Source organism: Synchytrium microbalum (assembly GCF_006535985.1).
Source record: "Synchytrium microbalum strain JEL517 chromosome Unknown SmJEL517_scf0003, whole genome shotgun sequence".
Classification (NCBI taxonomy): Eukaryota; Fungi; Chytridiomycota; class Chytridiomycetes; order Synchytriales; family Synchytriaceae; genus Synchytrium; species Synchytrium microbalum.
The window spans coordinates 51,898-65,624 of record NW_022158352.1 but is presented as its reverse complement, the minus strand read 5'-3'; the positions used below and the strand labels follow the sequence as shown (position 1 = coordinate 65,624).

Genomic DNA, 13,727 nt, shown 5'->3' with positions numbered 1-13,727 from the left:
GTTGTAGTAGTTAATATTATACTGTCACTTACAGATTTGCGCGTCAATTACACGCGTTTCGTGAAGCTTTAAAACGGCCAAGAGTGAATTCGCACGTTTACACAACCCAAGACATTTCATTATCGGTCGCTCTCATATTGAATAAGGAGCCACCATGCCACTGTTCGTGACATCGATACTGACTGCAGCCGACTTTCTCGCTTATGGTTTGCAATCTCTCTTTTCGTCAACATCAACCGGGACAAATGCTAGCACCACGGAAGTCAAGACACCGTATTCGGATACCAAACCAGGACAAGTAGCTGGGGCATCAAAGACTACGCTACCCGATCTGGAATTATTTAGAGCTGCATTGGCTGATTTGTCCAAAGTCGCGATTGTCAATTCGGCTGGAAATTTGGAGTTTACGTATGGGCAGCTGTTGCATGATGCTGTTGAGTTGCGGAGGCAGTTGGGCGTTGTGTAAGTCTGTTGTGGATCAATCATGATGCTTGGTCACTCCTTTTTCTTCTCATGGTTTGAATCAGTCTTTACTGTGAGCTCAAGAATCCAAGCTCGTCCCAATCAAGTCTAATTTTTCGCTTTTAAAAGACATATCTTGTGATCTCAACTCATTCGTTAAACTAATCACCTTCCATGTAGTGACATCGCCGGAGCTCGAGTCGCATTCCTCATCCCACGCTCATATGAATACGCTGTCGTGCAATGGGCTACTTGGGCAGCTGGTGGAATAGCTGTTCCCCTCTGTGACGCTCATCCACCACCAGAACTCGAATACGTAATCACAGATTCTCAAGCTGCCATCATCGTCATTCACAAATCATTCGCTGCCAAATTCACCTCTATAAAAGAGAAACTGCCACAATTACGATGGATTGAGCTTGAAGATTATGCTGTCAAGCCGTTGAGTGAGGTGACTGCTGTGTATAGGACGAGTAAATTTGATGATGAGAGGGGGGCGTTGTTGGTTTATACTAGTGGTAGGTATTGTCAGGTTTTACACTTTTTTTTTGTTGTGATAGCTAAATAGACGCCTTAATATTTATAGGTACAACGGGAAAGCCAAGTATGTAACATTGTCACGCAGCGGTAAAGACATGGATCTCTTAAACCCAATGTCTGTTTCTCATTTTCTTAGAGGGATGTCTGACAACACACAACAATGTCAAACACCAAGTCTTGTCTCTCGTACAAGCATGGAAGTGGACCAAGAATGATCGAATACTGCATGTGCTACCCCTTCATCATATACATGGAATTATCAATGTGAGTGCTTGGGCAAAACAGGAACTACTGGGTGTTGTATCGGGCTTCACGTCTTCCGTCCTGTGCAGTATGCAACTCAAACAAGTAACAACTGCAACGGTTTTCATACTGCAGGTGCTAACATGTAGCTTATGGTCTGGCGCAACAGTGGAAATGGAACCAAAGTTTGATGCTAAAGCAATCTGGTACGAACGAAAAATCGTGCTCAAAGTGCCATATAATAGGGTTCCCTTAATAAAGCCTTACTCACATCCTTCTTGTCTTTCAATAGGCAAAGATGGAAATCACAACAAAACCTTACACTCTTTATGGCCGTCCCAACAATATACGCAAAGTTGACACAAGCATATCACAAATTCTCAGATTCTGAGAAGAAGGAATGTACTGCTGCTTGCAAACAATTCCGACTCATGGTTTCGGGATCAGCTGCGTTGCCTGAACAGCAGTTTCAGGAGTGGGAGGTTATTTCGGGACATAAGTTGCTTGAGAGGTAAATGGTGGGCGGTTTTGTTGGACAATTGTCATGCGCCGGCCATTTGAAGGCTTTTTTCATCTTTCGGCAAGAATTATAAGATCCGTTCAATCCGAATTCTGAACTAGTGATTCATTTAGATTTGGAATGACTGAAATCGGAATGGGTATCTCAAATCCATTGGAAGGTGTTCGAAGGCCGGTATGCAAAGAAAACAAAAAGTTATTAGCTTTGCAAATCAAACGTCTTCTTCCCGAGCAACTTCAATATCCTCATAATATCTCCTCTCTACTTCATAAACAGGGATGCGTAGGTCTCCCACTCCCATACGTCTCAATTAAAATCATATCAGACGAGGACAAAGACGTCACAACCACAGCCAATCAGCCAGGAATGTTATATGTTCGTGGTCCCATTGTCTTCAAAGAATATTGGGGACGCCCTGAAGCTACCGCATCATCATTCAAAGAAATTGATGGTCAGAAATACTTTATTACTGGTGACTATGCGCAGATGACGAATGATGGTGTTTACAAGATTATGGGACGTGCTAGTTCAGATATTATCAAGGTTTGTATGCTACGTTTGTGATGAATGTGTAGTTGTAGTGGTTGTGAATCGCCACATAGTTTTGCCACATGGTCTTGCTTCCGCTCTTTTTTGCCGTGTGCTCTTACCGCCTTGTTTTTCTATTTTCTTTAGACCGGTGGATACAAAGTATCAGCACTAGAAATCGAGCATGAAATACTCAATCATCCTGATGTTCAAGAATGTGCTGTTGTTGGTGTACCCAATGCTGAATGGGGTGAACAAGTTGTTGCTGTTGTTGTGTTGAAACAGGTAAGAGAGTGCAAGACTGGTTGCGGTCTCGGGTATCTGATTGAGCCCTCCATCCATAAATCGTCCACATCCGTTTTTTGCCTCGTTGCTGCTATCTCTTTTGGTCTGTCCACACGGTATTCTCATCATCATTATGTGTTTCTGTAGGGAACCAAACCATTCGAGTTGAAAGAATTCCGGGATTGGCTGAAACCAAAGATCGCAACATACAAGATTCCAGCTCAACTCAAATTTGTGAATGAATTACCACGAAACGTCATGTTGAAGGTGAACAAGAAGGAGTTGGTGAAAGGAATTGTAGGAGCACAGAAGTAGTAAGACAACAATACATCATGGAGTACATCTTTCTTTTTTGCTCTGTTTGGGGGTGTTTGTCGATGTTTCTGTTGTGGGAGACGTTACAACAATGTTGAACTTGAATGATGGCCCAAGGAATGCTGTACGAAATGTGTTATTAGGAAGGGGTTGGAGACTTTGCCGGAGAAAATTGGTCCTGAATCGAGAACCTCAACAAACTTACTAATCGTCGCAAGAATCGAACATCTGATATAATCCCACGACTGCTCTGGCAACTTACGCTGACACATTGATACTACACCGGACGTCACGACACCATCGTCGCATCCCAAACGATGACAAGTAGCTGGCTCGTTAAACACTCCGTTACTAGATGTTGAACGATGTAAAGCTGCATTGCCTGTTTCCTTTAAACCTGCCTGATTCAATTCTGCCAGAAAGATTCGGAGTTACTCATTGGCAGTCGTTATATGACGCTGTTGAGTTGAAAATTGCGTTGGTATTGTGTGAGTGTGTGGTGGGTCATGCAATCAACCATGGCACCTTTGGCTCCGTTTTTTTGGCATGGCGTCTAGTTGTTTTTCGAAAAAGTCGACTTTGTGAAAAGAGGGAGAATCTTGGAGTTCGGAATTCTCAGTGTTGGATGGAATTTATAGAGACAGTTGAGTCGGCTGTTCATGCTTATTCAAATATGTTGGCTCCCAAACCTACTGATGTTACCTATTGGATTTTACTAGCTGTTTCTCAATTCGAGGAGCTATGGCTCATATTGAAGACTGCAACATACAAGATTACTCAGCTCAGATAGATACGTTGATGAACTAATGCGAAATGTCATGTTGAAGGCTAACACAAAGAAAAAGCTGGTCTGTAGGAATATAGTAGCAGCAAAAGGAAGTTCAGAACAATCATCCTGGCCTACCAAGGAGCAGTCATTTTTTGGTAGATTGATGTTTTTTATTGTTGTCTTTTGGGTAATAATATAACAAACTTCTAACTTGAACAATATGGAATCAGCGGTAAAGATGCAATCTACATGTGCTCATTCAAGAAACGTGCCCAGGCCATCTTCTCAGAGCTATTGAAAGATCAGAAAAGGGAGTAAGCAGGTGAAAAGATCATTCCAAAGCGCAAATAACCACTTTTAACCGCAAGCCAGCAGCAAGCAAAAAACAAACCAATAATTATCATCAAATATCACTGACCTGTAAGGAGGATATCGAATGCTGATATCCAAAAACATTGCCGAATTGCGATCCATTACAGGCTTATAGAAACTAAACGTGTCAAACCCGTACTCTCCATGCAGACTTCCGTACCCCGAGTTTCCAATTCCCCCAAAGGGAAGATCATTGTTGGCAAAATGGAGTAGTGTGTCGTTTATTGATAATGCACCAGACCATGTCAAGTTTGTAAAGTCTGTTTTCACGTTGGGGTCATCGGTGAACAGATACAGCGCAAGTGGGCGTGGTCTTTGTCGAATGTACCTAGGTTGGGCGAGTCAGATGCTGGTTTGCCGGATGGGGATGCTTTACTGAAGGGACAAAAAATCCCAAATACCAAATATACTTGGCGTTCCAGTCCAACGAAATTCAACCAAACTTACTTGATAGCGTCAGTCATAGAAGGAATCTCAACGATATACAACAGCGGTCCAAAGATTTCTTCAGTCAAGATCTTTGAATCAGGTGCTACGTCCACAATCAAAGTTGGCTCTATGTATAAATCCTCTTCATTTGTCTTGCCACCATAATATATACTGCCATCATTCATCATGGCCCGTAAACGCTGAAAGTGTCGCAGATTCTGTATACGTTCATAATCAGGATTCGTGGCTGTATCGGTGCCATAGAACTGAGTTATGACCTTTACAAGCTCTTCCAGGAAGCGATCCTTAACGGACGACTCAATCAGCACAAAATCGGGGCTGATACAAGTTTGGCCTACGTTTGCCCACTTTCCGAATGCGATTCTCCTTGCGGCTGTTTGTATATTCGCTGTTTTATCTATTACAGCTGGAGATTTCCCTAGATGTGGGTGACAATTTGAAAGTCAGACGAGGGTGTCTCAATCTCAAACTTGCGGCCAGCAGCAAAACTATGAGAATGGAAGTCAAAGCGAATACGAAAAGAACTTACCACCCAATTCGAGAGTTGTGGGAGTCAGATATTCCGCGGCAGCTCGTGCTACGATTTTACCGACCGTTTCTGTAGTCATACGAGAAAACGAATGACCTTGAGATTTACACAAACTGTACGCTTAGCAAGAAAAGCGATGAGACCAATACACCATACCTGATCCAGTGAAACAGATATGATCAAATTTCTCTCGAAGTAAAGCAGTAGCAATTGCTGCATCACCATCAACCAATCGAATACAATTCTGATCAAGATACTTTGCAACCAAGTGTTTCATGAGTGCAGTAGCATGAGGAGCCAACTCTGAAGGTTTGAGGACGACACAGTTTCCAGCCGCGATTGCGGATGCCCTATTGAGTTGATGGCGGTCGATCAGTTTTCGATAAAGACACAGAACGACTAAAAAAATCGAGGTTACGACCGTAGAATCAACGTACATTGGACCAAATGTCAATGAGAAAGGATAATTCCAGGGCGCCTTGACCAGTACAACTCCTTTAGGCATAGGTTGAACTTTACAAGTTGCGGGTTGAACGGGCAGAGGAACATTTTTGGTCTTTGGCTGAGTCCATTTGCGTACGTGTCTCAAACAATGTTCTGCCTCTGTAAGAGTTGATAGGTTGTAAGGACATGTATGAGTCGATAGGTTGTCAGGACAGGTTCTGTTTAAATCGCAATACGAGCATACCTTTGAGAGTAGGACCCCATTCAAAGAGAGTCGAAGTGAATACATTCTTTCTATTATCCAGGTAGCAAGCAGCTTGAACGAGTTCTTCGCTCTCTTTCAGCATGAGGACGAGAGCGCTCAACTGGGCGACTCTCCATTCAATGTTTAAGGTTGTGTTTGTTTCGAACGTTCGTCGACATAGAGCAACGATACCGGGTATTTGTTCGATAGGAGTATAATTGTTCTAATTGGCGACGGAGATGCGAACGCGTACGGTTAGATATACGATCAAAAGATAACAAAACAAAATCTGATGTCACTACAATACAAGAACACATCAACACACCAGACTGAGATTTAGAGCGTTAAAAGCCTTCAGAGCGTGGTCGGAAACCGATTGAGGAGCAGGGCTCTTTGTAGGAGAGAAGCTGGCGCTAATGGCATTCCTGAGAAGTCTAGGCGATTTGGGAGACGTAGATTTGCGGGAAGCAGGCGAGGTGGGAGACGCTGACGATGATGATATAGCACTGGCAGTCTCTATATTGATTGGCGGTGTCGTTGTCATGCTTGTCTAGTCTATATGTCTGTCTGCTATCTGGCTTTCAAAAGATGTAATATATTTGAGGCTCATTGGCAACGTTGAACCTAGCAACTATCCAATAGTCTCGTCGAATACTTTATATTTTAGATGTTCCAGTCGCGTGTAGATCGTCATAGTTCGTGTCTGTTCTTCATTCGCTTGAAAGTCATCTATGTTTCTCTTCAATGTTTCGGACCTTTGAGGATGACATTCAGTATCTCACTGGTATTTCACAAAAAATGTGAGTGATCTGCCGCGGTAGTGCTGTCAAATAACGCGTAAATAGGGCATGCCAGCCTTCAAATCACGATTGCCGCCTGCAGCTCGATTTCCTCAAACGCAAGCGACAGGTCAAGCGTCATTCCACAAAGGAAAGAACAGTTGATAGTCAAAGGTGAGAGATCTACTTTCATTACCCTTGTAAGTTTGCTTTAGCTTCTTCTTGATTGCGGAGCTGAACTGCGAAGCAATGTTTCTGACGTTTTTGAAAACAGGCATCCCAAGAAATTAGCCTCCTAAACCAATTCTTTCATTTTATGATAGATTACACTTGGGATCTATTTGTCTAAACGACTACTCTCTCTTTCTAGGCGTCATCACTTCCAGAACTCCCAAGCATCAAAGATTTACCAGAGCTCAATTGGGTTGATGAAACTGCAACATGGGCAGCCAATCTCAATCACTCCCAGCTTGGGAAACAACGTTTCTTTCTCTGGCTGGTGATGGCCCTGAAGGTCCATTCAAGGACATGGTCGTCAAGACTCCAATCGTCACTGCAAGTCACTGCTGTGGATCATCCATGCATTCAGTACGCAAGTGAAGCTAATACATTATTTTTTCGGCTCCCATAGTTGTCAAATTTAATTAAAAAGTATTTGGAATCAAGGAGCACAAAGATCATACCTGTCCTCAACAGGTTAAATGCCATCTCTTGTAAGTGGCCTTCGGTATGATTTGTCGCGCTTTTTTTGTTGCTGGCACGCACCGTATCACTTTGTTTCGCCTTGAACGCATCGTAGTTGGTCGCTGCCTTTGATTCAAGTGCCACTGTAAAACTCGAACTGACACGCAACACCTCGTGACACGTCTCATTCTTTTACTAGTTGGAAAGGACGAAATGGCATTTGATCGACGAGCTGCTGTGCTCAAAGAATGCTTTCGGCTCTTACAGCATGCGACTCAACCTCCAAGCTCAGATCTACGAGTATATCCTGAAGTGGTCGCATTCATCGAGAAAGAGGTAAAAGAAGGTTATTTTATAAATCCAGATGACCCGATCACATCCATCCTACCATCTCACACACTTACACCACTCGCAATAGTTAGACCAGTGTCCCGGTGACTTACTTGCCAGCACCGTGGAACATATCGAGAAACGCATAGAGATGAACACTGCTATTGGTGCTACTGTCGCCACCATGTCATCCACCAGACCAACATCCCCATACGTGTACGCAGGTCTCATATCTCTCCTTCCCAAAATGCTACAACTACTTGGTCGATTCGTCACAGTCATTGACTCGAAGAAGAAGGATTACCCTGGTCTAGTTTATAAAGAGACCACCATCAATCGAATGTTAGCTCCATCATGGAATGCTGCAATCGCGGTACCTCTGTGTCATGCTTTTGTCGATGTTGAAGGATTGACTGAACCGCAGATTGCGAGGGTTGTTGTACAAATGAGCAAAACTTTGAATGTTGCTCCTGCTGAGCAGTTACCTGAGGTTGTTAGACTCATGTTGCAGTTTGCTAAGAAGGTAAGTATTTTCAAAAGAAGAAGCCAAGAGATGAATACTAGACATGCGAAAAAAATAACATTCAATTCGTTATGATCACACATTTGCGTTATTCAGGCACCAGGCACGATTCAACACGCTTATTTCTCTCCTTTGTAGGGTCAACGGCAAGAAGTAGCATATGCTATTGCAGCCTTCTTTACAAATTGTGGGAATGAAATTCGTGAAAAGTGAGTTTGTGTTTGGCTCGAACATCTCAAATGTGCGAGAAAAAACGAATAAGCGATACACTACATGGATCATTCTCGTGATGCCGGTTTCGTTAATTTGATTTCTGTGAATAGTGCACAAGGACATCTGTTGATTCCTACAGAAAAGCTACCAGAATATTCCAAAGTTGTTGGTTTGGTGCTAAAGCAGTTGAACTTTTCATTACGACAGGTAGTCACATTATAATTTCTTCTGATGCGAGCTCTTTTCGCCTTGGATGTTCACTACACAAATCACTATTTGTAGGATCAACAAATGGCAACCACATTTTACAACATGATGAGCAAGGCCAAGGCCAACACTGTCTTGAGTTACTTCAATATCGCCTTACTCTTGACTGTATCACCCATATATCGAATCGAGGAGCAGGTAAAAAAGCAGCTTTCCAAACCTTGATGTTCCTCGTCCTGTTCAACATGGATGATTTAATATTTTCCTCACCTGGTATAGGTCTGTGATATGCTCAAAGGCAAGGTCATGACTATACTTCGAGATGAGATGCGTGTGGAATCGTCACCGTGGGTGAAAGGTGAACATCTTGGCCTCGTGTTTGCGGGTTTTTTGTGTCGGTGACAAGCATATTACAGTTTTCCCATTACACAGCGTGTGAATGCCACTAATTCCCATCGTTCGCTTCGACTTCAAGATTACGTGAACTACACGTCTATAGATATACAAGGTGCGATGCTTGCATTATCTCGCGAGTATCAGCAAGGATGGCAAGCAGTCACCAAAGGATTGATTCAACTTGCTTTGGCGTTTGTGGATTCTTCAGGAATTGTTGTTGGTCGACAAAGTAAGACAACTGTGTCGTCGATTTCTTTTGACAGACCAAAACCAACTATAAACACACACTTCCTGGCAATCTGCCAATTCCAATCGTCTTTCCTTGTTGTATAGTTGTCGACTCCAGTACATCAAAGAAATGGAAGGGCGAAGAAGAGCTGACTGTTACTGAACGTGCTGCTGAACAAGGATGTCAGATCTTGCTTGAAATCTACAAGGTAATCCAATTTCTTTATTTTTTTTATCTTCCTTTGAAGGAACAAAATGTCTTTTAGAATTCCCTTCATAACGTTCTTTTGTTCTGAATATTTAGAATCACACTGATTTCCGATCAATGATTATGGAGAATCTCGAGACTAGAATCATTACAAGTGGTGCGACAACCCGTATTGGACTTGCTCTTCTTGAAAAGATTGTCAAGTTTGTTGAAACTTCTCAACCTACGACTGTCGGTCGTATACCAAGAGTACGTAAGAGCCCGTTGTCACACGGAATCTTTGAGAAGTATTTTCTGCCTTGCCAATCACGGTTTTTTTTGATTAACTGTGTTTCGTTTTACAAACCAGATCAGAGAGATTGCAGACTGTTTTCAAGTCATGAGTGCCGCATTCGCATCGCAAGCTTTCTATGCTTACAGACCCCTTGTTGAAAATGATGGTCCGTTTCAACAACAGATGATGTTGCTATTGCGTAAGGGCATGTTCTCTGTGTATGTCATGAACAATCTTTGTTTCGTATACTCGAGTTGTTTTTTGCTTTCATGTCGCCTTCTAAGAAGGATCTTGCCTCTTACAGAGAGATGAATCAACGTAAATTCGCACTGCGTGGATTAGTCTTCTTGTTGGAGGTTTGCTTGTCACGATCTGGTGAAGCCGATTGGGATACTGGATCATCGAGTGGCAAACCTGGTCGAGCGCTCATGTTGGAGATAACTTGTTAGTATCATATCGTTTTTGTCTGTTTTGAAGTTTGTTCGAATGAGTTGGGTCCAACACTTAATGTATACAATAGTGATGATTCGACGATACCTCATATACCCAATCGAACTCAAACGAGAACTCTTTAGCAGACTCTCTTCCCTACTCGTCAAGTACAAGAATCAAGAATTTGCTGCGGCTGTTTATGTGCATATTCATCCTCAGGTTGGTAGAAGTCGGAACGTAGAAGATAATGTGTTTCATGTTGTGAATGTCTTAGTCGTTTTTTTTGCTGACGTAGTTGAAAAGTCTTCAAGCTGAAGACGCAACACATCGTGTGCCAATCATCATTCAAAAGTGTTTGGATGCTTCTGATGAAGACTGTTTCATCAAAGAGCCATTACCGCAACTTGCATCTTGTTTGTGTAATGCTGCTATCGTTGCTGACTTACAGACTCAAGGTAAACGAAGTATGCACATTTTCTGGCATCGGCGTTTTTCTCGTTTGAGAGTAAGGCCTTAATCAAGTGATGGATTAGGTCGAGCTGGTGTAGCATCTGCTGCTGCTATTCCTGGACGTGGCCGTACCGAGATGAAGGTCATTCTAAATAGATTGACTGAACTTGATGCTTTTGATTTCGGGTTGGATAAGGAGGCGTCATTTGACCAGGAAGTGTAAGTCTTCGACTTCGAGGTTCTTGAGAGTGTGTGTCAGTCCACCCGGTTCTTTGTTTTGATTGTGCTTGACGTTCTTCCTCATCATTTTAGGCAAGAGGGTCAAAAGAATCTGCAGCTGGGGGAATTGTTGCTTGGTCTTTATGAAGTAGACCAATGATGCCTGACCAGATAATTCTATATTTTGCTTGAAGCTAACTGCACGTGAAACAATATTTAGGCATTCATGGAATACTGCTACCGATCAGGACGGGTGGATGACAATATCCACAAGCTGCAGACACGATACGTTGAAATGTGGAAATTTCTCAAGGAAAATTTAGCGAAGAAAGGTATGCTTCATGAGCGTGTTGTCTTCAGTCGGTTCTTTTTGCCTCGGCATTCGAATTCATACCTCAGCAATACGTTTAAAATGACAGACACGAAGTTGAGAGCCTGCCTTGATACTTCATTGTCATTTGACACCATCGTGTACATGATTGTACGATTATACAATAACAATGAAGCTGGTGGTGTTGGGGGTCCAAATGATGCTCAAAAGAACTTGCGAGGTCGAAAAGATTATTTGAGATACTTGTTTAGCAGTGCTCTGTATCATCTTCATCAGGTTTGTTTATTGTAGTGTTTTGGGTTAAGGTCGAGGGGTTGGACACAACATCTTTTTTGCTTACACATTGTTTCTTAGCTCACTGATCGTGGCATTCAACCTCGATATCGTGAAGACACTTTCATTGTGCTCAAAGATCTTGGCAAGACTTTATTCAAGATATGTAGTCAAGATGAATTGAATAATGTTGAGGATGCCAAAAAGAAGGTAGTCTCTCATACGTGATTGAATCTACTCAACCCCACTGAACATTGAACAACATCTTGGATCTGTTTTGTTCTGAAACCTAGGCCAAGACCGTAGCCGCATATGGAATGGACGTGCTTAAGGCACTCGTCTTTGTCGTTCGAGACCAGTACAAGTCTCGATTCAATGAGTTTGGCGAATATGCTCTTCGTTATCGTAGTCGAAATGGAAATGCGGATGCCTCGCAGACGTCGGATCAAGCTTTGCAGGTACGAAACAAAAAGCCTCACGGTAAAGATGGAATTTTCTTTGATTTCTAACCAAATTCTTGTTCTTTTTCATAGAAACTGGTTGAATCATTTATCCAAAAGAGCGAATATCGAGAAGCCACATCAGCACTAGTTGTTCTCGAAGAGGTTCCAGATCTCAAAGTTGATGAAGCATGGTTGGAAAGACTTGCCCAGAGTGGTGAAGTGACAGATGCATTGTATGTCAAGGCCATTATGCAAATGGTGTTGAGAAACGTGGCGTCTGGTGATGAATCTTTGGTATGTACAACTCTGAACTGGAGATTATACTTGTGATGAATACGTTGCGCATTTCTCAAAAGTCAAAGAATTGACCAATTTTCTCACTAGCTTGGAAAATTGTATTTTGATATTGCCTTGGCTGCAGATCCGCTTGGCGAAGAAGAAGAATTAGATGTTGACAATCAGTTTGCTCTTTTTGCAAGACACAAGTAATACCATCATCTACTGCTTCTTGTTGGATTTTGCCCCCGTTTTTTGAAAGCACTTGAAACTGAGTAAAGTTTATACTAGGAGCACGACATCAGCTAGTCTTGTGATTAGTGCTATATCAGGATGGTTGGAAGATGCTATGTGGTGTATTAGGCAATTGCAAGCATTTTCTGCCGATGGAGGTATAAATTAGTCAGCGTTGGGTTATTTTTGGTTTGTGATTTTGCAATTTCTCAGCATCATCTTATCTTATAGATCTGCAACCGACTCAAACTCGAAATGAAGAGCAAGTAAGAAATTGTCATCTGTTGCGTCAGTTGACACGACTTTGAGACAATACTGTTTATCTAATGTCGCAAATTGCTTCCAAACTAGGATCCTATATGCAAACTTTTGAGTTTGTGGTCTAAAATCATATTCGTATTCAACAACCGTATATGTATGTGAATCTTGGCTTGCGTCCAATTGCTCTGTACTACATATTTTTTTGCCTGGGGGTCTCGTCTCACCACCAATAACTAAAAATGTAGGGCCAGAACTTGTCGTTGATTCCCTCACGAGATGTGTGACGAAACTCTTCAAGGCTGCCTATTACCTCACGAACTGGGTATGAGCTTCCCTCATATGTTGCTGCCACAAACAAAAAAACTCGTATTCACATATTGTTGATGTCTTTCTAGAAACTTAAACATCACACCGAGGTTAACGATGCATATCTTGATGTCGTCAAAGCTATGGCAAATTTGAGCAAGTCTATTGCTGAAAAGTGAGAAATATGTCTTTTCGAGAATTTATTGTGTAGGTACCACCTTAGTCTATTGTTTCCATCTGACCCTTTTTCGTCTTCCACTAGTGCCCTGCTTCGAGAAACTGCAGAGCGAGAAAAGCAAGCCGATGGAGATCATGGGGCAAAGAAGGGAAAGAACAAGAGGGTAATGCCTATTATGCGTGGTTCCATGATTTTTTCTTTGCCATGAGCTTTGTTTACTGACACGATTTTTGTTCTTTCGGATGATTAAAGCCTGCTTCTGCTAAAGCACCCAAGGTACTGAGCCAATAGCTCCTATTTTCCAGTTTTTGGTTGCAGCTACTGACTTTTACTCTCATTGCCTTTGCACAGAACATAATACCGCTACTTGTTGAAATGGAAGAGAGATACAACATTGCTTTGATCAACTTGGGCAAGAAGGATCCCAAAGTTCAGCAATATGTCAAGGTATGTTGTTGAAATGCAAAAAGATGTAATACAGGTTTCTGATTTTTCAAAATAGCGCTCTACCGCTCGAGACTTTAAGATCGACAACGCATTGCTCAATATGGATTCCGAAGAAGGGGAAGGTGAAGAAGAGGATCAACAACCCAACAAGGTATCCTTCTGAATCTAAATCATTTTTTTTTCTTCCTTGAGATGGCGCAAACCAAATCACTCTTATTGTAGAAACGCCGTACTGCACTCCGAGACCCCGGTGAAGATGATGAGTAAAAAGAATACTTGAAAATATGTTTGTTAGTGTATTTAAGTGTGTTTTGCTGTATACAATCTTTGCATT

General features: G+C 42.2%; 3 protein-coding genes across 3 annotated transcripts; 2 read left to right on the top strand and 1 right to left on the bottom strand.

The window, feature by feature from the left end:
- Window positions 1-154: 154 nt before the first annotated feature.
- On the top strand, window positions 155-2,896 carry SmJEL517_g00793 (uncharacterized protein; the record flags this gene model as incomplete). Its single annotated transcript, XM_031166722.1, has 10 exons — window positions 155-462; window positions 643-980; window positions 1,049-1,066; window positions 1,139-1,451; window positions 1,538-1,756; window positions 1,879-1,939; window positions 2,042-2,308; window positions 2,441-2,578; window positions 2,726-2,845; window positions 2,894-2,896. 10 exons carry the CDS (start codon window positions 155-157, stop codon window positions 2,894-2,896), a joined length of 1,785 nt encoding a protein of 594 aa, XP_031027242.1.
- Window positions 2,897-3,907: 1,011 nt separating this feature from the next.
- On the bottom strand, window positions 3,908-6,245 carry SmJEL517_g00792 (uncharacterized protein; the record flags this gene model as incomplete). The annotated part of the gene is made up of 8 exons (XM_031166721.1): window positions 3,908-3,953; window positions 4,081-4,362; window positions 4,482-4,902; window positions 5,014-5,082; window positions 5,170-5,363; window positions 5,451-5,616; window positions 5,702-5,924; window positions 6,027-6,245. 8 exons carry the CDS (start codon window positions 6,243-6,245, stop codon window positions 3,908-3,910), a joined length of 1,620 nt encoding a protein of 539 aa, XP_031027243.1.
- A 676-nt stretch (window positions 6,246-6,921) lies between these two features.
- SmJEL517_g00791 (uncharacterized protein) lies at window positions 6,922-13,660 on the top strand (the record flags this gene model as incomplete). Its single annotated transcript, XM_031166720.1, has 33 exons — window positions 6,922-7,068; window positions 7,112-7,193; window positions 7,364-7,500; window positions 7,583-8,017; window positions 8,156-8,226; window positions 8,341-8,437; window positions 8,513-8,635; window positions 8,717-8,788; window positions 8,870-9,062; window positions 9,167-9,270; window positions 9,366-9,518; window positions 9,619-9,761; window positions 9,848-9,987; window positions 10,064-10,194; window positions 10,271-10,430; window positions 10,509-10,644; window positions 10,738-10,792; window positions 10,865-10,976; window positions 11,064-11,251; window positions 11,330-11,458; window positions 11,542-11,706; window positions 11,782-11,985; window positions 12,076-12,176; window positions 12,259-12,359; window positions 12,433-12,467; window positions 12,553-12,616; window positions 12,708-12,784; window positions 12,858-12,943; window positions 13,031-13,109; window positions 13,199-13,222; window positions 13,298-13,393; window positions 13,449-13,544; window positions 13,616-13,660. The coding sequence occupies 33 exons, from the start codon at window positions 6,922-6,924 to the stop codon at window positions 13,658-13,660; spliced, it is 3,981 nt and encodes a 1,326-aa protein (XP_031027244.1).
- Between the last annotated feature and the right edge of the window lie 67 nt (window positions 13,661-13,727).